The 27,190-nt window shown below is 43.5% G+C and overlaps 2 protein-coding genes across 6 annotated transcripts in view; both read left to right on the top strand.

Annotated features, from left to right (window-relative positions):
• Positions 1–2,296, top strand: part of KCNIP2 (potassium voltage-gated channel interacting protein 2) — a 44,261-nt gene extending 41,965 nt beyond the window's left edge. For all 4 annotated transcript variants that reach the window (XM_066191055.1, XM_066191056.1, XM_066191058.1 and 1 more), the window contains one exon: positions 172–2,296. In XM_066191055.1, coding sequence (XP_066047152.1) covers positions 172–219 — 48 coding nt within the window. In that variant the 3' untranslated portion in view covers positions 220–2,296. The remainder of the gene's footprint in view (positions 1–171) is intronic.
• A 2,708-nt stretch (positions 2,297–5,004) lies between these two features.
• Positions 5,005–27,178, top strand: OGA (O-GlcNAcase). 2 transcript variants are annotated; one of them, XM_066191054.1, is made up of 16 exons: positions 5,015–5,501; positions 8,992–9,043; positions 9,362–9,459; positions 10,695–10,825; positions 11,491–11,662; positions 12,343–12,441; positions 12,583–12,867; positions 13,376–13,534; positions 14,841–15,451; positions 15,827–16,001; positions 19,479–19,564; positions 20,417–20,521; positions 22,077–22,162; positions 23,063–23,255; positions 24,052–24,211; positions 24,896–27,178. In XM_066191054.1, exons 1-16 carry the CDS (start codon positions 5,315–5,317, stop codon positions 25,030–25,032), a joined length of 2,736 nt encoding a protein of 911 aa, XP_066047151.1. In that variant the 5' UTR covers positions 5,015–5,314; the 3' UTR covers positions 25,033–27,178. The 2 variants fall into 2 exon arrangements, 1 of the variants encoding a protein (XP_066047151.1); XR_010722273.1 differs by lacking the exons at positions 23,063–23,255; positions 24,052–24,211; positions 24,896–27,178 and adding an exon at positions 20,621–20,772 and having other exon boundaries at positions 5,005–5,501; positions 22,077–22,145.
• The last annotated feature ends 12 nt before the right edge of the window (positions 27,179–27,190 follow it).

The raw sequence follows: 27,190 nt of genomic DNA, 5'->3' as shown, positions 1-27,190 counted from the left end.
GCATCCTCATACAGATGAGGAGAGCCATGGATCTCAGTAGGGTTTGGAGACTGCTTGTAATCCCTACGTCCCATGTGCCAGTGCTGCCATGAGGGTAAAGCCAGGTTTGGGGGAGCTGCCCAGATTGCTGTTCTGTGCCCAACTTGCCTGCTTCCCACCTGCTCCTGACAGGATGAGAACATCATGCGATCCATGCAGCTCTTCGACAGCGTGATTTAGCTCCCGGACCTGCCTCCAGATGAACTCTCCTGACACTGGGCCCAGAACCTTCTTCTCTCTCTTGACTTTTCCTTTGAGACTCCCCTCCTCTGGCTGCACAGACACCCCCATGGAAAGGGGCCTCCCTTCCCTGAGATGCAGTTGGTGCCAAGATCTTCCCTTTCCCCTGGCCCAGCTCTGCTTTCCTTGGGGAGTCCCAAGCAGGTGCTCCCAGATGTTGGAGCATGGGCATGGCTGGCACAGGATGAGAATTTCACCTGGATGGACCGCCCTGTACTCAATCCCAGTGGAAAAGATGTGTCCTTGGGCTGCAATAGAGGTTTTCCCCGTGCACACCACCCTGTGCAGCCACAGCTCACCTACCCTGATCCTTGCCAGCCCCAGGAGCTCCCAGTGCTGGCTCCAGCCCGCATCCTCCAGCAACACTGTCTAGAAACCAATAAAGTCTTGCAATGGGCACAGCCAGTGCCTAGGCTTCCTCCCCTGCCCTGGCTGTGCCCTGCTGGGGGAAGCACATCTGGTGTGTCCACTGTGAACCACCAGCCACCCTCCCTGTCCTGACACTGGGCCAGCAGGTGGGCAGAGGGGCTGTACCTGGAGAAGGCACCCACATGAGCCCTTGGGGTTCATTGCTGCATGAGCTATGGGGAGCATCCCCTGATCCCAGGGATCCTGGTTAGACCTGCGAGGCCCTTCCTGACAGGGGCAGAGGGGAGGCTAAAGGGACCCTGAGGTGACTTGTTGTGGCACTTGTCCCACAGGATGGAGGAGGCAGGGCTGGGAGAGCTGCAACCTTGGCCCCCATCCCTCAGGTTTGGGGTGCTGGTACAGGGGGACCCCAGGGGATCCACTTTGAGGCTCCAGTGGAGAGACACCCTTTCCAATCCTTCCTGAGGACATGATACCCAGGGTATGGTGACATGTGGAAGAGGGAGATGGGCTGGTCTCTGATGGCCATTCTGGTCCCATGGGGCTCACAGCCATGCTCCTGGCATCATTTGCTGCTGACCTTGCCCTGCTCCTGTGCCCTGGCCCATCCCAGCCCACCTGCTGCCCCAGGGACTGGGGAATGAGCAATGAGGCAGAGAGGTGTCCCCACAGGCACAGCCCTGTGCTGGTGACATGGCTGAGCTGGCAGCTCCTGGAGGAGAAAGTCGAGGCTGGGGTTAGACAGGAGTCACTGCCATGCTGCTGGCAGGCTGGATGGTCACCTTGGGGCAGGGGACTCCTCTCCTTTTCCCATGTGAGAGCCTGCTTGGGGACCTTGGGGATGGGGGCCCTGGGTGTTTTTGTCACCACCAGCTCCTTGGAGATAGGTGTGTGCAGGCAGGCCTGTCCTGCCCACATACCACTCCAAGGCATGGCTGGGAGAGTGATGCCCATGGGCTAATGATCCCATGCCAACTCCAGAAACCCTTGACAGGCACTGGGAATGTACCCAGCCCTGGCAGCCCCTGACTGAGGCTCCACTCTGTATCCTTGGCTGGGGGTGGTTTGGCCTGGCCTGAGCTGTGATGTCTGGGATCAGCACCCATGCTGGGCCAGACCCAGGCTGAGCCCCTGGGGTTGGAGACATTAGAATTTAACCCCTGGGGGTCTGAGCCAAAGGTATGGGGCTGCTTCCCAGGGGGTCCGTCCCTGTCCCAGCCCTTGCAGATATCACACGTTTTTTAGGCTCATCTGACACATTATTTATCTTGCAGACATGATGTGTTTTTTAGGTTCATTCAACACACTGTTCATCTCACAGACCTATTCCCAGGTTTGCTGTGGGGCTGAGCTCCCACTTGCATTCTCCTAAGAGTGGGAGGGCCTTACCCCTCTATCTCTTTGGCTCTGTTCTCCCTCCTCCCAGCTCTCTGGGGTACCCATTGTTTGCTGCCATGTGGAGCACCTGCCGCCTCCCCCCTCACGCTATAGGTCGCATGGTGTGACCCCCTGCCCTGGGGCATGGTGACCCACAACCCGCTTGGCATCTCCAGTCTGTATATTTTGTATTATAACAATTATATGAGTTAAAAAAAACAAAACAAAACCCAACAAAGAACCAATAAAATCTAACCACAATCGCTATGCACACTACTGTTACGTCTTTGCATCTGTTGGCCCTCTGGGATGGGAGGGCAGGAAAAATGAGGGGCCTCTGCAGAAGGTTGGTATCCTTTTTGCGGTGCTCTGGGAGGTTGCATGGGGGACAAGGTTCACACTGAGCTTAGCCATGCTGTTGGTAGTCCTATAAATACAGACTTTTCCCTGCTCTGAGGCTGTAGGTATTAAGGTAAAAAAGCTCTTACATCAAGGGTGTCACATTTCAGGAGTCAGGCTGCCAGGTGTGTTTTCAGCCAGTCGCAGATGCTACTGGGTGAACCCAAGCTTGGGACCGGGTGGCCCTAATTGGGATGTAGCATTTAAGGCTGAGCTGACAGGAACATGGTCACCTGTCACCTTGAGGAGGTAGATACGGACTGGGAAGGGGTTTTTCTTAGGACAGTCACTGATTGTTGGAAAAGTCCAGCATTGAGAACTGGGAAAAATTAAGTAAACAGTCATGTAAGTAAGAAAATAGCAGAACAAGAGAGCAATGGACCTGATGTGGGACAGCAAAATGGTCCAGCATTCTACAGTCTGTGGTCCAGGAACTGAAAGCTCAATGCAAAGAGCTGCCTGTAGACTGAACATCTTAAAAGGATGGGCTCTGGCTGTTGGGGGGAATTACCATTGTGGGACTGGGTAAGCGGCAAGTCTGATCTTTCCAAAGCCTCTGACTCTCCAGGGACCTTTTTGGGCTGCTGGCTGTCACCCAGGGCTGTTTATGGTAGCATGAATGGGCCTGAGCACGTTTTCCCCTCTAACCCACTTTTCCCGGTATATCCTATCCCCTGAGCTCCGTTTGGCTGGTTGCTATTTCGGGCAATGACATCCAAGGGCTTGATGTGCCCTCTTGTGGCACAGAGATGCTGTGAGCCACTGATGGGATCCCTTGGGTCCTTGTCCCCAGGGTGAAGGGCAAGGAAAGAGGTTGAGGTGAAAACGGGAAAAACAGCGCTGTGGCACTGAGCCTTCGAATGCTGCCATAGCCTTTTCACACCAAATGGGAAAAGGTTTGTGCAGGGAGTGTCGATTTTGGAGTGGGGGGTGGGGAAGCATCTCTGAGAGTAAAAAATAATCTGTTTAGCTCTCCCCCAAACAGGTCCTCAGGAAGGGTGGATCCTTTAGATGTGTCTTCAGCTTGCCATGAGAAGCTGCTGTGTGAGCCAGGGCTTAGATGACTCTTGTTAGTAGGAGATGACATTTAAGGGTGGACAGCCAAGTCATTTGGTCTGTGATAAAAACAGATAAGAGCTGATGCATCCTTGGAAAAGGGAAGCCTTGTGTTATTTCCAGATAAGTTTTTTCCCAGCTTTCAGAGGAAAAATTAATAGTAGCTATTGGTAAAACAGCTGAGCAACTGGATGAGGCAGCTGATGCAGCCTGGGGCAGTCATTCACCCCAGCGTTCTGAATACTGCCTAGAAACACACGCATTTTGTAAAAGGATGAGATTCCGAGACTGGCAGAACTATTACTGTAGGAGTATTTTGCCATGATCAGAGATATGGGCACCCCTTCAGGGTCTTTCGTGACCCTGTAGTCACTGCCCAGCTCTGGAGGTGTGTGAAAGTCCTGTGTGTTCTCTACCCAGATTCTGTGCATTTCTCCTAATTCTTTCTGTAAAGTCTGCTCATGTATCAATGCAATTTAGCTGATTCCTATTTAGGGTATCTGTACAATTTCTATTTTTGCTCTTTGAAGGCTTTGGCCTGATGATGGTGGTAACTAGAGATGCCCCTTGGCCAGGGGCTCTGCTGCAGCTTCCCGAGCACGGGTATTGCCGGTGCCGGAAACGCAGCCGTCTTCAGTTTCTTGTCATGCCCGAATTGTTGTCAGTGCGAATAAGCAGAAACGTGGCTGAAACGTGATGTGTCTGCCCTGACGTCTGCAGGCGTTCTCCAGCCCTTTCTCGCGAGCTGGGGTTTTTGGCAGCTCTTTGATAACTTGTTTCTTGTTGGCTGGTACCTGCTGCAGTCTCCCCAGTGCTGCGAAGGCTGGCAGGATCACCTTGCCATAGTCTCCCCATAGTCACAAGACAGGTCATCTCAGTCCTGGGGTCCCTCGTGCTCCCATGCGGCTGCAGCAGGAGAGATGCTGTGTGACCTTAGACCTCTCCTGTGATCTACTGCTATCATCTCAGCTTTGCATCCCACCCTTCAGCATCCTCGTGGCCTCTTTCAGGCATGGAAACACCTCCAGGCGTGCCATCGGCTGTGCCGTGCCGTGCCGTGCCAGCAGGCTCGGAGCTTTCCCCCACGCAGCAGCTCGGTCTCCCCTCCGCGCCGCAGCCCCGGCGGGCCCTGCTGAGCTTCCCGGGCAGCGCCACAACCAGGTCACGTCCCACGGGAGCCCGCGCAGGCGCGCTCTCGCCGGGGCGCTGCGCCGCGAGGCGCACGCGCAGACCGGAGGTAAACACTTCATTCCCCACCCTCCTTCCCCCTCGGCGCCGCTTCCCTACACAAACCCCAGGGCGCATGCGTGCTGCCCCACTGCCCCCTCCCCCTCAGTCCCCGCGGCCCCTCGCGCGTGCGCCGCGGGCGCGCGCTGCCTCCCCGCGCAAGCGCCCTGAGGCCGCCGCGGCCTCGCCCCTCCCGCTGCCGGCCCCGCCGAGCACGCGCAGTGCGCGCCCTCCCCCGCCCCGCGCCGGCGCAGACCGCTCGCGTCGCCCGCCCGCCTCATTCCCTGAGGAGCCTCCCGCGCCTCAGCCCGTTGTTCCCGCTCCACCGGCGCGGTCCCGGCCGCCCGCGTCCTTCGCTCTCTTCCCGCCGAGACAGACGCTTCCCCTGCCCCCGCGGCGGTCCTTCGGAGCGGGACGGCTGCGGGCGGAGCGGCGCGGACCGGTTGGGGCCGGTTCCCCGCGCAGGCGCATCGCCCCGTAAACAGGAAGCGGCGGCGGCGGCGGCCCCGGAGCGGCGGAGACAAAGGGCCTGCGGAGCGGGGACGGCAGGGACCCGGCTCGGCTCGGCCCGGCCCAGCGAGCGGCGGCGCTGGCGGCGGGCGGCAGGATGGTGCAGAAGGAGGGGCAGGCGGCGCTGGAGGAGCCCCAGGGCAGTCCCAACCCGGCCGGGGTGCCCGGCGCCCCCTTAGAGCCGCCGGGCGCCGCGGCAGGGCCGGTCCCGGGGGGCGAGGAGACCGACACCGAGACGGAGACCGCGCTGGGCTCCCGCCGCTTCCTCTGCGGAGTCGTCGAAGGTGAGAGCTTTCACAGGGGTCTCCCCTGGGAGACGGGGGGTTCGGTAGCCGCAGGAGACCGGGGATAGGCTGGTCCCAGCTGGCTTTGCTTCGCCGTCTCCTCCCCCGCCCGGAGGAGCCCGCTCGGCGGGGAGGTGGCGTGCGGTTTTTGGCCGGGACTCCGCCAGGGTGGGGAGGAGCCGCAGCTCCCGGGCGGGGCTTCTGCCCCCGGGGCTGGAGCTGGAGCGGGGAGCGCCCTTTGATGGCAGCTGTGCGGCGGGGCGAGGGCAGGCCTGGCACCCGGCGCGCCCATGATTCCTCAGAGAGGCTGAGGCAGTGCCGGGGCTCGCTTGCTCCTTCGTGTCTAAAGGGGGAAGTGGGAGAGAGCAGAGCTACCGCGCGATTATCTCGGCTGTACGTGCTCTTCCTGCAGTCCAAAGGTTCATATTCAGTCCCGCGTAGGTGATTCTGTAGCCATCTGCTCAGTAATTAACGTCAAATGCACCTTGTTCTCTGAAGTGTTATAGCTTATCGTTTTAATTGTAGAACAATCTTCAGTCTTTTAACATAGTTACACCATTAAAAGGTTTGAATTGTTGTTGAAGCTGTGGAATAAAGGGACTTTTTGCAGTTCTCAGTAATGCATTTCTGACAGGTTAGTTGAGGTTTAAAGTCAGCAGGAAAAATAGTTTATTCCCAGCAAAACCCATTGGCTTTAAATAGTTTATGTCCTGTGATCTCTTTTTATTTCTGTACCAATAATGATTTTCCAGTAGGAAAACAAAATGATTAGCAGGTGGAATGGAGAGAGGAACAGGGAGTTTATCAAAGTCAGTTTTTGCATTGCTTTGCAGACTGTTTTCTGTTCGTATCTTAAAAAAAAAGAGATCATTTGGTTTCTGTAAATATGACTGTGAGAGGTGAATTTGTAGGGCTTAAATACAATCAGTGTGGAGAAAAATGCCTTTCTTTTGCTAATAAACTTAATTCTGTGAGGGTAGATGCCAAATTGAAGGCTTTGGAGACACATAACAGTGAAGAGAACCACAGATTGTAGCAGCATGTTTTCTCTTGTTCCTGCTGATACACCTGGAACATCACTTGTTCATCCAGGTTTCTGTCGGAACCACTGAGAATACCATAATAATTTTTCTTGTCATGTTAGTCACACTGTCGGTTGCCTCAGCATATATTTTATTGCAGGTGTTCTTGGGTGTACTGTGCACAAAACAAAGAAAATGGCCTCTGCCCGATGAAACACGGTTTAGGAGTTACCAGCCTAACAACAGTATGAATAGGGGAGTGTTAAAAAAAATAAAAAAGGCAGACAAAACCCCATCACTAACAGAAAAACAAACTTGTGGTGAACGAGGTAAACGGTAGTGAGTGAAAACATCTGTCTCATTAGTGACTCAAGGGAATTAGAGAGTTAAGAGAAAAACAGGAATTCACGTCAGAATTGTAGATAAATACTTAAACGTAGAGTAGTGGTTAACACAGACGAAGGTGTAGTGAGATTAGAGCGCTGAGATGGAGAATTTGGATCTTTGGTAGAAAAAGCAGAGGGCAATTTGCCAAATACTGAATGTGCACTCTAAGAATGTGGAGAGTGTATGCCGCTTACCAAATTCGCTGTTTTGCAGAGTAATAAGGTCTAAGAGATTGCTGAGGGCAAAGCTTTGGTGCACTGCCTCTAGGATGTCCTGACTTTTAGTGGTGGAAAGCATGGTAATGGGATGAGGTATTTTGGCATGATCTGTTGACTTTGTATTAACCTGACACACAGTCCTGAGGGAGGAATACAAAACGAGGTCGATTTTTTTTAGTTGGACAGAAAGATCCAAGAATTGTAATCAGCTGGTGACAGTAGTAACCTAAGAAATGTGATGACAGATGGAAAAGTATTGCTACAGATTAGCCAGTTCTGTTCAGCCTTATTTAATCAGTTTTTGGTAACTGATTTTTTTTTTTTTAACAGTAGGCCATGCTGTGCTTTAGGTTTGTAGGTCTGAAACAGCAGTATCATAAGTAAAGCAAAAGTGTTGTGAATGAGTTAAGAGGCCATAGGGGATATTCTTTAGGTTTCACAAGGTTTCACTTGTTTTGTGAGTTCCTGAGCTTCCTTAGGGCAGCATCAGAGTTAGGAAACTACAGTGAAAATAAGAAATTCCTTCTGGGTGAAGTAAACTGGGAAGTTTTCAGGCCTCTCAGCTCTCTCTGGTTGTTCCCTGTTGCACTGGGCAGTTGTGAGGCTAAGTAGTTGCTCAGTTCTGCCATGTTTTGATGCCAGGCAGTTTGAGATCACTCTTAGAGAGAATAATTCTTAAAACTTGAGCCTCTTGCTTTAAGCTTCTTAGAAGACCATTGTACACTATATAAAAAATGGCTTCAGTTGCATCAGTTTGAAGTTTTGGAAGGTAAAAGGGTGGTTGTGACCTCAATGAGACTGAATATTTACAGATTTACAAGGGTGAATAGCTTTGGAAATGAAGATACTGTTTACCTTTTGAACTGGTGTTCTATAGGGACTTGTGAGCTTTGTGTATTAGTAGTGTCATTCATCACTGAGTGGCCATGCAGTTTGAAAATAAGAGCTTATTAAATTTCATGTTATTTTAGTCTCTTGTCTCTGCATGGACTGCAAGCTGAAGCTTTGTTTTGAAGTGCCCACTTGTGGTTGAATTGTTTGTACATAGGTCTTAGTGGGTTGGCTTGACTAAGAGGGCATTGAGAGTGCTTTTTTAAAGTATTGTGTTTCTAGAATGGAAGGATTAGATTAAGCCAGAGGCAGTTGCAATTTCCATGGAATTGTATGACTTTCAATGCACTCTACTCTAAAATCACTTGGGTAGATGCTTTTATGTATGATTATTCACAGACATAGTATTAGCTTGTAAACTCTGGCAATGGTAAAGTATCACTTTACAACTTAGTTCTGACAAAGAGCCTGTTAAACAGAATAAGAGAAATTAAATCCTAAGCATTTTGTTGACTCACTTGCAAATTTTTTAATTACATATTCTCCAGTATGTATTTATATATTCTGTGTGTATAAATCCTAGTCTATACCCCCAGTTAAGCATTTCTGAGCTGGTAAATGTTTTCAGGTGTCTTCAGTGTTCAACTTAAAATCAGATCTATTTGTAGGTGTCTGGAGTGGTACTTTAATTAGGTTATTACTGTTCAGTCTGCTGCTATAATAATGCTGACTTGACTTGTCAAGGGCATATGCTCAGGAACACAGTTTGTATTCTGAAAATTAATTGCTTCAGTGGCCAAAATTATAAGACCTTAGAACACAAGAAATAAAACAAGTTATAATTGCATTTTAAATTTAGATCAGTTTAGGTTATTACACTTTCCTCATCCTAACTATTTTTTTTCCCCCCGTTCTGCTTTGAGAAGCTTTTTGACAAATGTAGCAAAAGAGGAAGAAAATGGTGGGTTGTAATACAAGGTTTCATGAAGCAGGCATAATCTAACTGGATAATTCTCATCTTGTTGCCCATAGGATTTTATGGAAGACCTTGGGTGATGGAGCAGAGGAAAGAACTTTTTAGAAGGCAAGTCATGTTTCCTCTTACTGCAGCACATTCCATCGGAATGTAATCATAAACTTCCACTTAAGTCTGGAAAGAATTATTGTTCTAACCTAGAGCAACTTTCTGCCTAATATCTGTGTTCTTGGGGATTTGTATGCACCTTTTCATCTTGCGTATACCAAATTTGTCCAATACAATTAGTGCTTGAAGTTATTGTGACTTAATATAACACAGTGTTCAGTGAAGAAAAAAAATTAGATTGAGAAGAATAATATGGAGTGAAACACAGAATTCCTGAATTTGTAGGCTATTTGATGGCTTTTTTTCCTCTGTTTTTAGGCTTCAGAAGTGGGGACTGAATACATACCTGTATGCCCCAAAGGATGACTACAAGCACAGGATGTTTTGGAGAGAAATGTACTCGGTGGAGGAAGCAGGTAATTGCCTTTATTTCTCCTCTGTGTCTTCCATAAGTAGATTTTTGAATTAATTGGTTATGGCTATATATACTTGTGTGTGTTTAATCACAGTAGCCATTCCCAAAGGTGACTGAAAACATCTTTTTAATACCCTGCAGATGTGTTTATTGGAGCTTTGGAGCAGGCATGGATTTACTTCTTTTAACTATAACTGTAGATGGTTTCTGAAGCTGCTTTTAAGTCTTTGTCTTAAAAGATTTCTTTTTTGTTACGGGAAAGGTTGCTTAGACTTATTCCTCTGGCTCTTGAACGTCTGGGCTGTATTTTGAAGTAGAAATTATTTGCTTTAGAAAAGGAAAAAAAGATTGATGAGCAAACAGCGTATCCTTTTATGTGATTCATTAAGTCCTTGTCTCAGTGAAAAGAGTACCTGTTAGAAAAACAGCTCTTGACCTGTTAGTCAGAACATAAAACATCTGTTCATGCTAGTGTGAGTTGTTTTATCCACCTCTGGCATTTGTGGGATTTATGATGCTTTATTAGACTGAGGAAATTATAGTTTTCCTTGTGTGAAAGGAAAAATTATACTCTCTTGAAATTAAATAATCCTTCTTGGTGGCCTCTCTGAATCAATGCTGAAAAATAATCTAAAGGATACTGCAAGGTAATATGCAATAACAGCAAAGATTGTTAAATATGCTAAAAATAATTATCTTTATTCATTCTATGAAAGATTCCATTGCAAGTTTGTTTCTTAAAGCAACTACTTTTGCAGAGTGATGTTAAACCCCACTTTTTCTTGTGCCCAAGCTTCAGTCATTTGAGTACTGTGTGAACCACTGTCACATGGGGTGATATTACTGCAATAAATTGTTAGTATTATCCACTTTATGGGAAAAGTAAGCAATAATTCTAGAACTGTTGATGTATGTACTGTGGAAACAGACTATATCCATATTTGTCTCACAGCACTGAAATAAAGAAATTTTTAAAATATTCATAAAAAATTTAACAGGGAAAATGAGAATACAAGGAATACAAAAGGAATACAAGTTGTATTCCTTTTGGCATAATTGCTGAAAAATCTTCCAAATAATTTGGTGTTCTTTGCTGTGTTAGTTTCAAGAAATTCCAGCAATTATTTTTTCTAATTATGATAGAAGTATCTGCACTTTATAATATACTTTAAATGATGCCTGAGAATTTTTTTTTAATTGTTGAGTCCTTCTGAAATATTTTAATTTAATTTCCAGAGCAGCTAATGACTCTAATATCAGCTGCCCGAGAACATGAAATAGAATTTATCTATGCAATCTCACCTGGACTTGACATCACTTTCTCCAATCCTAAGGAGGTCTCCACATTGAAACGCAAGCTGGACCAGGTGAGGATGACACAAACTTAGCACAGTTCCAGTGCTGCTTAATTTGGGAACTCCAATTCCCTGCTCACTCTTACGGCTTTTCACCAGCTTCTTGGACCCTTCCAGCACTGGTGTTAGTTTGTCTCTGAATGATTGCGATGGATGTGTTTAAGTTGTGTTGCAGAGGTAGCCAGTGATAACTTTGACTAAAAAAATTTCACATCTTGTATTGGGTGCTGGAGTCTGTTTGTGACTTCAGGGTATTTTGGAATCTTGAAGCCAAGAAGCGCTGCTAAAAGCGAGAATTCTAGTCCACAATAAATGCCTTCGCAGACCTGACGTGCACATCTTCTTTGTTCTCCTCACTGACTCTTCTTCTTTGTCCAAGAGCTGTTACAGAATTAGGTTTTTTTTTCCCAGCTGTCCATCCTGTGAGATCAGCTTTGGATGGTTAAAACTGGAACAGATTGCAGGTCTTTAAAGGTCTAATCTTTGAGAGAAGCAGAGCTGTGGGTCAGAGACAGGCATTCATTGTGAATGGAAACCAAAATCTGTCTTGCCTCCACTGTATCCCCATTCCTATAGCTGTCTTTAAGGTAGATTTGATTTTAAAATCCTACAGTTTGATTAAAAGAAGCAATAATAATTTAACAAATTAAACATTTTACTCTTGTCTCTTGTATTAGGTTTCACAGTTTGGCTGCAGATCTTTTGCACTGCTGTTTGATGATATCGATCACAACATGTGTGCAGCAGACAAAGAAGTTTTCAGTTCTTTTGCTCATGCTCAAGTCTCAATCACAAATGAAATTTATCAATATCTAGGAGAACCAGACACATTCCTTTTCTGTCCTACAGGTAAAATGAGCAGAATAGTCTCCTTCAGCCTTAAAGGAGGGGAACGGTTACCTTACTGTTTGAAAAGCTGATTTAACATTTAATAACTGCTGTAAGGAGTATTTTGGGGTTGGTTGAAGAAATTGCCTTACAAAGAAAAGCTTGATTATTCAGATGTATGCAAAGATTTTTTTCCAAATTTATAAGTCTCTGAAAGGCTCAATGCCAAGGAAATTAAGCAGCTTGATTGAACAGTTCAGGAAGTTTGAATGAGAACTAGGCTAAAGGAAAATTTATTTTTTCCTAATTTGAACTGAAATCTTTGCTTCTTGAATTAGCAGGTTGTTAGTTTCTAAGATTTTTTTTTTTTTAAGTAGAAGTAGCCTATGCCTATGGCTGTCACTGGTTCCTACTTTTAATAAGATTGCCCACTTGTCAATGAGTTGCTTTTTTATCAAAAAATATTTTTAGTTAGCCTCTTACACTGTAGTATTGTGCTTCTGTCGCAGACCTTAACTTTAGAGACATATGTTCCAGTGTTAAAATTTTTAGGTATTTGTATTTTGTAATGAGTCTTGGGGTTTTCTCATTCTCTTGAATTCTGTCTGCTGTGTTCTCTCAATGTGTTTGTGGGACAGTTGAGTATGTTGTCACACATGTGCATCCTTCCAGTGACAGTGACATTCTCTTTTCCTGTGCAGAGTACTGTGGAACTTTCTGTTACCCGAATGTTGCCCAGTCACCGTATTTACGGACTGTAGGAGAAAAACTGCTCCCTGGGATTGAAGTGTTATGGACAGGTAAAGATTGATGGCTTACTTCTTTCATTTTGTTGGTGTTAACTATTTTCTCATAAGTATTTAGTGAGACAAACTGTCCAGCTACTTGGGGTTTGAGTGTTCAAGTATTTGCAAAGCCCTCTGATTTTATTTCCTGCTTAGGTCCAAAAGTTGTATCCAAAGACATTCCGGTAGAATCCATTGAAGAAGTTTCTAAGATCATCAGGAGAGCACCAGTTATCTGGGATAACATTCATGCTAATGATTATGATCAAAAGAGGCTTTTTCTTGGGCCTTACAAGGGTCGGTCGACTGAACTCATCCCTCGACTGAAGGGTGTTCTGACCAATCCAAACTGTGAATTTGAGGCCAATTACGTTGCCATTCACACGCTTGCGACCTGGTACAAGTCTAACATGAATGGAGTGCGAAAAGATGTGGTGATGAGTAAGTATGCTTAACCATATAAATCATACCAATTCTCAGTGTTTTTAATGGTTTTATCTCTTCCTCACCAACTTTTTCTTCTTATGATCACTTAGCCTTTCTGTTCCATAAGTAAATGGCAGTTGCCTGAAAGATAATGATCTTGCTTTACTGACTTCCCTGGGGCATATATGTAGCACAGGGTATCAAAGAATTTCTTAGACTTGAGAGGTTTCTGTGGTCATGTAATTAACACTCCTGGAAAGCAGGTTTAATGCTCAAATTTGAAATGTGTCCATGGATATGGTTTCATTGGAATAGAAGCAGTTCAGATCAGAAGACACCTGAATGCCAGGGTGTCTGGTTTCTGTGTGGACATTGGTGATGACCATAAATTTCCTTATTTTTCTAATTAGAATCTAGTAACTTGTCCTTTTTGTGAAGTAAGCCCCTGAGTTACTGTATGCCTTGTCTGGTTTTGCTATTTTGAATTAAACTAGCATGATAACGTTTTAAAATTTTTCTCTAGCTGATACTGAAGACAGCACGGTTTCAATCCAGATTAAATTGGAAAATGAGGGAAGTGATGAAGATATTGAAACAGATGTTCTCTACAGCCCACAAATGGCCCTGAAGTTGGCCTTAACAGAATGGTTACAGGAATTTGGAGTACCTCAGCAGTACAGCAGTGAGTATGATTTGGTATCATACTGGAGCTGGTAGAAAAGTGGTGTTAGATGTTCAGTGTTTGTGTTTAGATTAAAGATACTTTACAGATCCTGGAAATTGATACATGTCAGATGAAAATATTTTCTGCCTTAGTAAATGGGGAACCTTAATTAAAAAGTAAGAATGCTTTATGTTCTGCAGTGTGCTTGTAATGCTCTGACTGATCAACAGAAGCAGTCTTGATGTATTATCCATTTGGCACTTCTGATGGAAGGCAGGAAAGGGTATGGATCTTGCTAATCCTAGTTCTTACTAGACTTCAGTGGAACCTGGGAGAATAGGAATTACAGTGGGTTGTTTTCGTTTTGTTTTTTTTTTTTTTTTTCTGAGTTGATGTTAGATTGTTGTAAAAATTAGTTCTGGTCCTGAAGACTCTGTGTTCTTCCAGTTGTTTTAAGATAGTTTTACTTTCCTGAGTTTGTCTGCATAAACCAGCTGAGTTCCTTCCAGCACTGTACACCTTTTTTTACAGTGGAGCTTGGGATATGAGAGACAATCTGTTTTTCTCTAGTGTGGGTTTCAGGTGATCAGAGCATCTTTCTGTGGTAACTGGTGATGGAATGGAGGAGACTGTTCTCCTAACTGCTCTGGTGCATTTATGCTTTTGAACTGCTCTGGAGTTTTGTATTTTTCTACTGCTCAACTGCAGCAGAAACACTGGGTGAAGAGTAGTAATTAAGGTGTCAGTCTTCCTCCATTTTCACAGTATAGTTTAAGTTGGAATGGACTTCTTGAGATCTATCTTGCGTCTAACGACCTTGGTCAGGGAGGGTGAGTTAGAGCAGGTTGTCCAAGATTGTAAGTGGTAAGGTTTTGAATGTCTCAATTTTCCCCAGGTTAAAGACAGTTTTGAGTTTGAAATATTTAACCCTCAGCTTATCATATTAAGCTTTTATTATGGACTGTCCTTTATATTCAAATACAACTTTACCAAGTCAGTTGATGCAGAGTGAAAAAGTTACTTTACGATCTTTTTATTCTGATTACATAGTTATAAATTCTGCTGGGAGCACATAAATGTTAAATAATTTTCCTAACTTTTTCTTTGTCCTGTCTTTGCGTACCAGTTATGTGAAAAGGAAACTTGCAAAACTCCGAGGCAGTAGTTAGAATTACATTGACAGAAGTGAACAGGCAAAGTACCGAAAGGAGGCTATGCTGATGGGATGCTGTGGTAACAAAATCATCCATCATTTGCAGGAGTTGCTGATTTGAATGTTAGTTGGTAGATATTGAAAACTAAACTTGTTTCTTCTTATTCTCAGGTAGGCAAGTGGCCCACAGTGGTGCTAAAACCTCTGTAGGGGATGTAGGGCCACTGGTGGCACCATCCTCTTTAAATGCAGCAACAGTGGTTACCACGGTGTACCAGGAGCCCATCATGAGCCAGGGCGCGGCACTGAGCAGTGACTCACCGGCCTTGGCCAAGGAGGAGGAGAAGAAGCAATCTGATGAGGAACCAATGGACATGGTGGTGGAAAAACAAGATGATGCAGACAAGAATGCAAACCAGATACTGACAGATATTGCTGAAGCCAAGATGGCAGAGGAGCTGAAGCCAATGGATACGGATAAGGAGAGTATAGTTGAGTCGAAGTCTCCAGAGATGTCTATGCAGGAAGATTCTGGTAGTGACATTGCACCTATGCAGACTGATGAGCAAATTAACAAAGAACATTTTGTGCCTGGTCCAAATGAAAAGCCTCTTTACACAGTAGAACCAGTGACTTTAGAGGACTTACAGCTTCTTGCTGACTTGTTTTACCTTCCTTATGAACATGGACCCAAAGGTGCACAGATGCTGAGGGAATTCCAGTGGCTCAGAGCAAACAGCAGTGTTGTCAGCGTTAATTGCAAAGGAAAGGATGCTGAAAAAGTGAGTGCAAATCTTGTTTCTCTTCTTCTATGTCAAAATCTCAAGCAATTTTATCTGTTGTCTGTAAAAGAGACTACATTGTAGGACCTGAAGTGTATAATGAACCGCAGATCACAGTAATTTTCATTCCTCCAGTGGAATCTACTGTTTTAAGCCCTGTAGTGCCATGTAGCTATGAAGGCAGTCTGGTATCTGCGTTTGACCAGTGTTCCGTGTACTGGCCTCACTTCTAACAGCCACAGAGAATATTTGTAAGTCATGTGTGGTATGGCAGTCCATTCTGGTAAAATGAAGTAATGAATTGTGTAGTCTTCCTCCATAGAGTTCCTCTCCTCTCTAGGAGCTTGTGTTTGATCTTGTGGATTTTTTTCATAGATAGAAGAATGGCGTAACCGAGCAGCCAAGTTTGAAGAGATGTGCAGCTTGGTGATGGGCATGTTCACTCGCCTCTCCAATTGTGCCAACAGGACTATCCTTTATGACATGTACTCCTACGTCTGGGATATCAAGAGTATTATGTCAATGGTGAAATCTTTTGTGCAGTGGTTAGGTAGGTGCATTGGGAGCCATTATAATCCCAGATAGCATATTTTTAATGTGTGTTTTTAATTAGCCCACGGGGAAAACTGAAGCATTAGGCAAATGTGTTTTCTTGGACAGGGGGTCTGGTTTGACCCTGTTTTAAAGGTTTTCCTGTCTTGATATTTGAAGCAACGCTTGCAGTGAGTTTGCTTTGCTATTAAAAGTGAAGTCTGCTGGATGCTTAAGATTGGAGACCTTGATTTTCTTCTTGGGCTAATGAAACTTGAATCTCATCTGACACGTAAGTGTTGACTTTAACTTACTCTTGACTGAATGCACACTGGACTATGCCATGTAACTCCTTGGATGCCCCTCTGTATGATTGGAAATGACACTACGAAATGTGATCACATCAGCCATCTGCTGTTTGCTCTGTCCTGATAACATTATTGCTGTCTTCAACAGACCTTTCAATGGGCCTGGCGATGAGGAAGGTGATCCTCCCAGCCCCTGTGCGCATGCGAGCTGTAGCATAAGGCTATTCTGGTGCAAAATTATTTCCTTAAAACACTTTCCAAATTTCTGATTTTTTTTTTTTTTTTTTTTTGGGGTTTTTTTTAAAATACATTTTAGTTTTTGGTAGTGGGTGGAAATTGTGGAGCTCTCTGGACAGATTTAGTCTGAGACATAAAATGAACTTGAAACAGTTTTTTGTTCGGTATGTTTTTAAATGTGTGGCACTTTCTTCTTTGTTTTGTTTTGTTGGTTTTTTTCCTGAAAGATTTTTGGGAGATCCTAAGTTGGCAGATAGCACCAGCATGGCCTGGGTAATTCTAGTGACCTCATTTCACTTTCAGGTTTCAATCCAACTGTAAGGAATATGCTGTGGAGTTGCTTGACATACACAGCAGACAGCAAAGCTGATGGTCTCAAGTCACACTTTCTGTAGCTGTCACAAACCTCACAGTGGCTAACCATTACACAACCTTGGTCTAATCCTAGTGTTTGGATTGTCTTTAAATTATATTCTTAAATACTGACAGATTTAAGCAGGGACAGAGAAGCCTGTTAAATCATCAACTTGGTCTGTGCACAACAAATTCCTGTGTTTTGTGCTTATTAAGTATCTGATTTCTAAACTTATAGTTGATAAAGAAGAGAGCTTTTGAGACTGCCTTTTGCACAGCACAGAGAAGAAAACCAGTGGGGGAGGAAAACTCAAAACTCAGCAGCATTGTAGTATGTTAACATTTCTCTAACAACCTCATGCTGTTTTAAAAACCTTAGTTTGTGCATTTTTAAGTGTAACACAACTCCTCCAACTTTACTATCCTTGCTGTATGTTGACCTTTAGCTAGACAGAATGCTCTCTTCTTGATAACTTAATCTGCTTATAGCTCTAGGCCAAAGCTCTATAAAGGGAACAGTGGTTCTTGTAGTCCTTGAAAACATTGAGGGCCCAATGCAGACTGCATTTCAGAGTTATCAGACTATGTATTAAATTCAGCTGAAATTGTTTTTAATGTCCGTGTAAAGTTGGGTTCAAGTCTCTAAATGCATCAAATATTTGGAATAGTTCACAGTAGAAGCCAACTCCGTAAACACGAACTCTGTTAACTTTGGCACTGTTCTGTTCCAGTACTCACACTGGTATTAGATATTTGAAAAATTCAGGGGTTTTCACATGTACAGTTTAATACTCTTATGCTATCAGTGCTTCTGTAGAGGGGCCATTATAGAAAGTCAAGTACATTTCAAATCCAAACAAGTTAGTTTTCACAGTGGTGTGCTCAATGGTCCACTGGATGTTCACTTTCTTCACCTCTCCTCCCAAGTCCAGCTAGCATTCAGTCCCTTAAATTAGTGTGGCTGTACAGTACTATGGATTACTAATGACTTCTATTGTCTTCTTCCCCATTGTGTACAGATGGGAGAATCTTCAGCACAAGTTTCTTCTGCTATTGGATGGACAGCGCCAGATGTTCACAGCGCGTCGTCATTAATTAATTAAAATGGAAAGGTTTTGTCTGTGAGGCAGCTCAGATAGATTAGATGTACAACAGGCATGAACTGAAGTCACATTTGCGCAGCGACTAAGGCATTAACTATGTTTTTCATTTACACAGCTCTTCATTCACACAGCTCTTTACTGTAATAATTGGAAGTGCTAGTTAAGTAGTAGTCTCAAAGGACAGACAGATGCTGTCTTCCAAGTTATTGACTAAATCTCTTTGGGAAGGATATCTTATGTGAGAATTCTAAAATGTGGGAGTAAACCAAATTTGAATTCTGCTGTTTGGATTGTTTCTGAAATTTACCAGACTTAGGGTAGTTTGTATTTAACCTATATGCTTAACCTCGCATAAATGTCAAACTTGGCACACTTTGGGACTCTCTGACTAGCACAACATACTTGTCTGTACTGATCTGAGACTGTTACTTGAACAGGAGGTAGATTGCTGTCCACAAAAGGAAAAGAGTGTTTGCGCTGCTCCTCTTGTCAGAAAACTAGGCATGTAATTGAGATCTCCACTCCAGATACCGCTTGGCTTTTTCTTCTCTCCAGAGCTCTCATTTATGTTACTTGGTGAAGGCTGCAGTGCCTTGCTGGCAGAATGGTGTTAAAAATCAAACAGCCAATGGAAACTTCTTTTCTAAAGCAAGTGCAAGCTAAAGCTAAGCACTGCGATGGGCCTGCTGCTGCTGGTTGAGCAGCAGGGTCCCTGGCGCATCCAGTATACTTGTGGAAATAGAAATCCAGACACAAAAAGCAAAGCTAGTAGTGGCCGCCAAGGTGTGTTAATAGTTTAAATTGTTAAACTGTGAGTTAATTCCAGTTAACACTACTTAGCTTTTTAATGTGCCAACAGTATTGTGAAGGTGTGGCCTGGATTATGTAAATCTGTGTAGTCTCTTGCAAGAATGCCATTTCATACAGCTGTCCTGGTTGCCTGATCTGTTCCAGACTGTTTGCATATATTGCTAGTCCTGGTTTTCTGACAAGATTAGAAACAATCAGTACTAAAATGTGACTTCAGAAAGGTCCATTTTTTTTTCCAGGGGCTGTGATAATGACATTTGTTTGAGCTGAAATTTATGGTAGTAGCTATTGACCCACGCAGCTTCCAAGGTATCAGAATTTCTTAGATGAAATGAATGTTTCTGGCACAAATATGCAAAAAAAAAAGTGTACAAAACGCGCGGGAAGTCTGTGTAGTTCTGCATGGCACCATTCATGTGCCTTCTGGTCTAGAATGAAGTGTGTAGCTGAATTGCCTCACCTGTCTGTTACAGATAATCAAAAATCTGGAATACCACAATTAGTGCGCAAGCACAAAAGCTTTATTAATTATACATTATTACAGCCCCTCCCCCTCCCCAAGCCCTGGATTCTAGCTCAGTTAGAGAGCTTTTTCCACAAGTGTATGTTAGCTTTTTGGACATGTAAGACACCCAGGAAATCCCCCTTCTCGTAACATTCTCCGCTTGGATCTGATCTCAACAGGGTGTCGTAGTCAATCTTCAGCACAGTTCTTAAGTGGAGACCAAGAACCCTGGGCCTTTAGAGGTGGTCTAGCAGGAGAGTTCCAGGTATCAATATGACTTCACAACTGAATGACATTTTCTTTGTTTTATGAGAAACCTTTTGTTGCACATCAGAGGTCTGGAAGGATTGGTCTGCCGAAGGCTTTCTGGTCCAAAGCCCATTAGCCTTACAGCTTGGTTTAAAATAATTTTCCTCCCCTTTCTACAGTAATTTCTCAAGGAGATGCTGCCTGTCCCACGCGCATGCGAAGCGCAGCGGCTTTAGTTGTACATTTCACATTGTTTCTTTGCAGGTCGCACAGCATTTTTACCTGCGCCCGCAATTGCACAATGCGCGCATGCTTGTCTGCCGATGGGAATTCCATGAGCAAAAGGGATCGTCATCCAAATTTTGTTTCCTCTCCAAATAATGCTGTCACGTGCTTTATTGCGAGGAATTCAAATTGGCAAATGTTCCTAAATCGCTGTTTGTACCATGTGCAGATTTGTTCATGGATTTTTCAGGCGCTATACTTTTCCCCCCTCACAGGTGCTCTGCGCGCAGCAAATTGAATCAGCGCATTGCTTTTGGGATAAAGTGTCTCCTCTGGCCAGTTAACCCTCTTCAGACCAAACCTTTCCTCCTGACATTCTATGTTCTTAGTGTAGATATGATTGGTAAAAAGTTTTTTAAAGCAGTTAAGATTAACAGACTCTTAATGTGCTGTTTCAATTGCATATTTTAGAACACAAATTGGATATTTTCTATTCAAATAAGGTCTTTGCATTTGTAAAGCATACCAACCCCACCTTCTGGGGTAGCAAGTAGCAAATGTTAATTTGGGAGTCTGCAGTGCACACCCAAGAGTGATGGGTTTTGTTGTTCATACAGTCATATTAAGTATTTTGTTTTCACAGCGTTTGCTGCCAATTGATGGGGCAAATGACCTCTTTTTTCAACCACCTCCATTAACACCCACTTCCAAAGTGTACACCATACGACCCTACTTCCCTAAAGATGAGGTAAGTGTTTTTGACACTTGTCACTTTTGTTGTTAGTGATGCACTTCCTCTTGTGGCAACAGTGGTTACCCTGAGTCCCCTCTTCCCCTGGTGAAACAGGTGTCCTGATATCTTGCACAAGACACAAATGCCAGCTCACAGGAAAACTGAGGTTAAATGATACCACTCTGGTTCAGCAACATGCTGTGCAACAGGACGTGTACACCCACAGCACGATTCCCAGCCTCCCACTCCCTCACCCTTTAAAATCTGTGAGTGCCTTCCGTATTTATGAAAGGCAAGTTAAATTTGTTCACAGCTGGTAGACGAATTCTTGCCACAGGGAGACATGCAGTGGATTAACCTTAGAGGGTGGCTGTGTATGCCTGTTTGACTGAGTGGTTATTGTGCTACCTGCTGATATTTGTGGAGCTGTATAGGCAGAACATTGATACTACATCTCAAAATGGAGCTGAAAAATGTGATTATGGTTCAGCAATTCATATCATTTTAGTTACAGTTGGAAGTTTTTTGGTCTCGTGTTGAAAGAATGTGGTCAAAACTGCTTTGGAGTGTTTGATACTTTTAAATCAGGAAAATTTTATTAGTCATTATTGATTAGTGCTTTTTTTACCCTTTTTGTAGTGTGGTTTCTTTCCTATTAGTTTGGCATGGAGAATACTTAAAAGTGAGGTATCAGCCAAGAGTTAACACTTTTTGGATGCAGTTTAGACAATGTAGGGATTAATGCAGCTTGAAATCTTGTGTTGCTAGGTACACTGACATGAAATAGGAGTTTCTAGGTCGAGTTTGCAGTATTTCAAATGAGTCCTAACTTTGAAGCCAGTCAGACATGTGAGGCTGACACATGAAGACTCCTTTTCCTGCCACTTCTAGGGCAGCTCTGTCCTGTGCTGTTCTCACGAGCAGTGAAGCAGCCTTTTCCAAACCTTCGTGCAGGACTCGACCTAAGCTGCCCTTTTCTTTTGTAGGAAGTGGAACTGGTATTTCTAAACCACCTTAGCAGTTAGAGGTGCAGCTAGGCATGCAGTCATAAACAATATTTCTTCTGAGGAGTTACTTTTTAATTAAAGGAAGAAAGAGAAATGTCAAATGCTAAGCATTTTTGTTAAAAAAAAAAAAAAAAGTGAAGCTTCTTATTTAAGATACGACCGATACAAATTTGCTCTTTTAAAGAGATTCAGGTGAAAGCCTTTGAACATGCAGGATGTGTCTGTCCTTCACATTTGTAAAGGGACTTCCTACCAATGGTGGTGGTCTTCACTGAGTGTCTAGTATCTAATCCTCAGAATTAATCCTGTGCTATTACAAGAGAAGGAGGTTGACCTCCAGCCTTTCCTTCCCAGCTGTTCAATTTAACTGCAGTGTTTTTGAAGGCAACTTTGAGTTACTTTCAGGGAAGAGGTGGAGGGAATGCTGTCCTTTTGCATAGATGGATACTTTGGATCTCTGGTGACTCAGTGCTTGTCGGTACTAGGTTACAGTATAGCTGATAATGGCATATTCCCTTTTGAATGTGACTGCTAAGTTGAAATCATCTCTTTTCTCCTTTTAGGCATCTGTATATAAGATCTGCAGAGAAATGTATGCTGATGGAGCTGATCAACCCTTCCATAGTTTACCAGATTTAATTGGAGACAAGTACGTAGTAGGAACAAGTGTCCTGCAGGGGTCGTCCAGGAGGATGAAGTCCTGATAGTGTAGTTAATTTGAATTTTTAGAATTATGTGTGGGAAGAATACAAAGAACATTTGAAGTAGATAAAATAATTTACTCTCAGGAAATTGGGGTTTTGGTTTCTTAAAAAGGCTGTTGGCTGTTATGTCTCAGTTCATGTGTTGGTTACCTGTTGTGAGCTGTTAGAAAATAAATTTAGCTGAAACCTCTGTCTTATGAAACCTGTGCATCATAGTATCTTATTTCAGATTTTGTGAAAGTATATCATGAGAGTATCCATAGTCCATAATTACCCTCTGATATTTTTTCTGACCTACTGTAGTTTTTTGAGGCGTAGTCCCCCAGCCAAGTGCCTCAAGTTTTTTCTGAAGTACATGTACAAACTTCTTAAAAGGATACACAATGATAGATAAAGTTTTTAAAAAATGGGGCATTAAATCTGAGCTATAAAATGAGCTTCTTTGAGTGGATTTTTTTTTTTGTCTCAGGTGTTTAATTTAGATCGAATTTTATAGAGAGTCTGCTTTGAGTGACAGGAAGGCAGTTAAGAAAGGATGTGTAACTGGTATCAAACAGTACCCAAAGGAAATTATGAAAGCAAGGAAAGAATGGCAGCAGAGCAACTAAGAGCAAAAGCTGAAGAGCAGTGTATATGGAATTAAACTATGGAGTCCTGAGGTGCAGATGTTGCTTATAGCTGAGTTTTGACAGCTGGTCAGTCAATTTAGTGCTTTGTTGGAACTAATTCCATGACTGGAGGACTCGCTTCGCTGGTTGACCCTGGAGTCTCCTCCTTGGTACCTGAAGGGCGTACTTGGTCAAACTGACCTCCTTTTGACTGAATTTGCACTTTTTTTCCTGCAGGTTAGTTGGAGGTCTGCTCACCCTCAGCCTGGATTACTGCTTCGTCTTAGAAGATGAGGACGGCATATGTGGTTATGCTTTGGGAACAGTTGATGTAACTCCCTTCATTAAGAAATGCAAAATGTCTTGGATTCCTTTCATGCAAGAAAAATATACTAAACCGAATAGTGACAAGGAGCTGTCTGAGGCAGAGGTTGGTATAACCTGTGAGATCATAACTGTACGCTGAAGTCTTTCCAGATTGGGTCTTTGTTTTTTGAGCTCACATGGAATTCAGAAAGTTTTTGCACCTTTCTGAAGACTTTGAGCATGTATTAAAGCATCTGATGTATCAGAAGGAGACAGTAAAATTATTCATTGCCAGTCAGATACAGCTGTGTGGTGTAATACAACCATGAGGTGTACTTTAGTAATAATCAGTGCAGTAAATGTAAAGCATCTTCATCTAGAGAAGATTACATTTTGAAAATAAAGTATTGCTCCTGCTCTGTTCTACCACAAAATGCAGTATTAGTTTCCCCGTGCTGCAGGTAGAGCACTGAAAGTCACATCAGTTTAAATATGGAAAACAAATTCAAGAGTACTTGGTTTTGGTGTGAAAATCCATGAGCTATTTGTGGAGTGTGACAGCTGTAAATGGTGCAAAGCAACCTAAAACTGCCTATTAAAAAGGCAAAGAAACAAAGAATATCTGTGTGCAAACTTGGTTATGTGTTGGCTTATGTTTTCTTTCACTTGAAGTAAGAGGTTCCTGAGAAGGAGCTTTGCATGCCTCCTTTGGTGGTCTGAGAAGCTTTTCTAGCCAGTCTTTGCTTAGAGTACAGACAGCAGTTCAGTAGATGAGGAACTGAGTGGCCATCAGAGGTGTAGCTGAAAAGCCTGCTGGTTTGGAGGTACACTCCATGAGCAAAGCAGTCTCCCCTGATAAAGATGAATGACAATGAAAAGCTGGATAATTATTATATACCTGTTTCCCATGTTCTTTTCAGAAAATAATGCTAAGCTTCCATGAAGAACAAGAAGTACTGCCAGAATCATTCCTTGCTAACTTCCCATCTTTGATAAAGATTGATATCCACAAAAAAGTTACAGATCCAAGTGTGGCCAAAAGTATGATGGCCTGCCTGCTCTCTTCTCTAAAGGCTAATGGTAAGTTTCTTGCACTTGGAATTCCTTGTTTCCTAACTACATGTCATTTCTATGGTGCAAGGCAAACTTGGGATTATTTGGGTAAATAATTACAGAAGCTTTTGAACAGCTGACTTTTGCTGCTTCCTTGAAAACGGAACTTTTCATTGTAGCCATTATTCTGTAAATTAGAAGATAGGCAGAACTGAGGGAGTAATTTGGCACTGAGAGCACACATCTTTACATCGTGAACACTGCACAAAAGTCTATATTTTCCCTGCTGGCATTGGTAATGATGCTTTTTCAAGTTTGGCTGTGTGCGCTGGTGGGTAATTACCATACCTTCAGTATGGGAAGTGCTTGGCTGCGTGCCCTGACTGCACACCCCATACTCACAGTTCCTTTGTGCTGCTGGATGCCCTCTTGCAGTGCTGAGTTTGGAGCCAGCATCAGATATCTTTGTGTGCGGGGAAAGGTGTGCAGATGGTTTGTTTAGGCTGATGGATGCCTGCGGTGTGCAGTCCTGTTAGGGGATGGTCACCTGTGCTGCCATAAATCTGGACTCTTGGGCACTATGCTCCATGTGGAATTGGATCACTGATTTACCTGCTAAAATAGGTGGGAACTCCAGTAATATTCTATGTCTGTGCTTTTTACAGTAACTCCTATCCTACAGTGGTTTTTTTTCTTTTCTTTCTTCTTCAGGCTCCCGTGGGGCTTTTTGTGAAGTGAGACCAGATGATAAAAGAATCTTGGAATTTTACAGCAAGCTCGGTTGTTTTGAAATTGCTAAAATGGAAGGATTTCCAAAGGATGTTGTTATCCTTGGAAGAAGCCTTTGAAGTGCTTGACAGTGAACTGTTCCAGTACTGTAGACCCTTAACAGCTGGGCAGGTAGTGGTGGGGATCTTCATATGGTCTAACTGCACAAAGCCAGCAATAAGCCAGCTTGGTAAAAGGGGCTATGCGAAAATCACCCATCACACATTCAGACTGTAATTTGTTGGAAGGGGATAATGCTGCTGAAAACATTGTTATAACAAAGAGAAAGCTTGTCCTCTCCTGGTCCTATGTGAAGTGCCAAGGAATTTTGCATGGGCTACAGCTTCTCAGAGGAATCCCTCTCAATCGGTGCTGTGGTTGACGACAGTTCTCTGTGTTCCAAGTGTCAACAGAAAATTGGTCTCTGGCAGAATGCCTATAAAGATGCAGGTTTTTTTCTTTGTCATAGAGCAGGATGTGCAATTGGGAGTTGCAGAAATAGGAGGGATTGCTTGTGTCAATCAGCATTTTTAAAGATAAGTAGTTACAGTTCTATTTTTTACAACCTTTACGCTTGTTGATAAAGCAACGACCCGTTGTCACTTCTAATGACCATTGGTTCAAGCTTTGTGTTTTGGTAGGGACAAATGTGCAGTGGTCTGTGGCAGAAGTCACTCAATGACAAACTTGTAAATCTCAGTGTATATAAACTTAGCTGTATGCTGAGTAATTTTTTGTTTACTGGTTTTTGTAACTTTTTATTTTGAAAAGTGAAATGGTATAGGTCCAAGACAGCACTTTTGAAAAACCTAAAACCACAATCGAGAACAAGTCTGTCCTCAGCACTGACCTTTCTTACTGTGCCTCATATCCAGGGCTAGGAACTGACCATCTTGGGAAAGGGGAGCAGATCCCAACTGACCCTTCCTTCAGATAGCAGTTTGTCACTGCGTGAGGGTATCATTCTTCTGGGACTGAAACAGCAATTCACAGAATGCTTTGCTGAACCCGTTAATTTTGGTAATGTTCGCATGGGATTATGGATGAAAGATGGTGAGAGGGAGAGAGAGCTGGCCCGCAGCTGGGATTTGTCCTTGGAAGAGTCACCATGTTTCAAAGCCTGTTCGTACTAGTTTGATTAAATCAGGGTCTTCAAGTCCTGCACATTTGTATCAAATAACTTTTCTATAAAAAATGCCACAATAAGCACATTTTTACACATTATTTAAATGGTTATCTACTTTTAAATGTTATAAGAGTTTAATGTTTTTGCCCAGGATGGACATGCTTGGTGATGGGATGGAACCGGTGTCGTATGGGACCTGGTGGTCAGGCAGTTGGATCGTTAATGGAAATGGTATTTCCCAGTAGTCCCAGTGTCCCAGACAGGTGATTGAACAATGGTATGCACTTTGGTGTACTTTGTTTCTTCCACCTGCTGCCATCAGCTGTCTATATCTTATGTTTAAATTTTCCTGGGTTTTTTTCAGTGATGCACAAAGGAAGCTTGGTTGCTCTTACAAGCCTCCAGCTGCATAGTTGATTTGCAACCTGTAATGAATGGCATTAAGACTGCAGTAGTGCTCTCTGCAACCTGTAAGGAAATGCTGTGTTTGGCCTTCTGGTGCAGTCACGTGCAAGATGTTTCTTTTTTTTTTTTCCTTTCCTTTGCAGAATGTGAATGATTTTTAATGCGGTAGCGAAGTATTTAAGTTGAAACAAATTCATTTCATTTTTAGAGAGAGGTATGGGGTTGTGCTGTGGGATTTCATTAAGTCCAAGCTGAATGCCACTAGTTTTTATACAGCTTTGAGTGCATGTTGAGTAGCTGATACCTTGATTTACCAGGTGGGAGAGTTTTGTTTCTTCATGAATACCAGACTCAACTTATTTTATCTGGATGCATAACATTACAGCATAGGATGCTTGTGGCCTTATTTCTTGGCTTTTAAGGAGTTGCCACATTTTCTCTTCCTATGAATTTGTTATTATTATAGAAGTTAATTGTCTGAGCCTATGGAATGTCAGGCCAATACCATCATTCTAGGATTGTAAAGTGATATGTTGACATATCTTTCATGGTTATGAATTTTCATTAAGGTTGGAATGCCACTTTCATTAATCTGTTTTAGATCAACAGTATCTGTAGCAGAAAAAGACCTGTAAAACTGTATTTGAAGACCATGCGAGAAATAGAATAAAAATTGAGAAGTGAATGTAAACAAATGTGTGGTTTGT

Source organism: Chamaea fasciata, unplaced genomic scaffold (genome assembly GCF_029207755.1).
Source record: "Chamaea fasciata isolate MVZ Bird 193981 ecotype frontalis unplaced genomic scaffold, bChaFas1.0.hap1 SCAF_9, whole genome shotgun sequence".
Classification (NCBI taxonomy): Eukaryota; Metazoa; Chordata; class Aves; order Passeriformes; family Sylviidae; genus Chamaea; species Chamaea fasciata.
Note: the sequence above shows the minus strand (reverse complement) of the source record. Positions and strands in the feature narration are given on the sequence as shown.

What these genes read in the sequence shown, in the direction of transcription:
- OGA (XM_066191054.1), top strand. Translation starts at nt 5,315, where the DNA reads ATGGTGCAGAAGGAGGGGCAGGCGGCGCTGGAGGAGCCCCAGGGCAGT. An exon ending in ATTCCTTTTCTGTCCTACAG is followed by an intron (nt 11,663 to 12,342) that starts GTAAAATGAGCA and finishes TTTCCTGTGCAG; the next exon opens with AGTACTGTGGAACTTTCTGT. An exon ending in CCAGATTTAATTGGAGACAA is followed by an intron (nt 22,163 to 23,062) that starts GTACGTAGTAGG and finishes TTTTTCCTGCAG; the next exon opens with GTTAGTTGGAGGTCTGCTCA.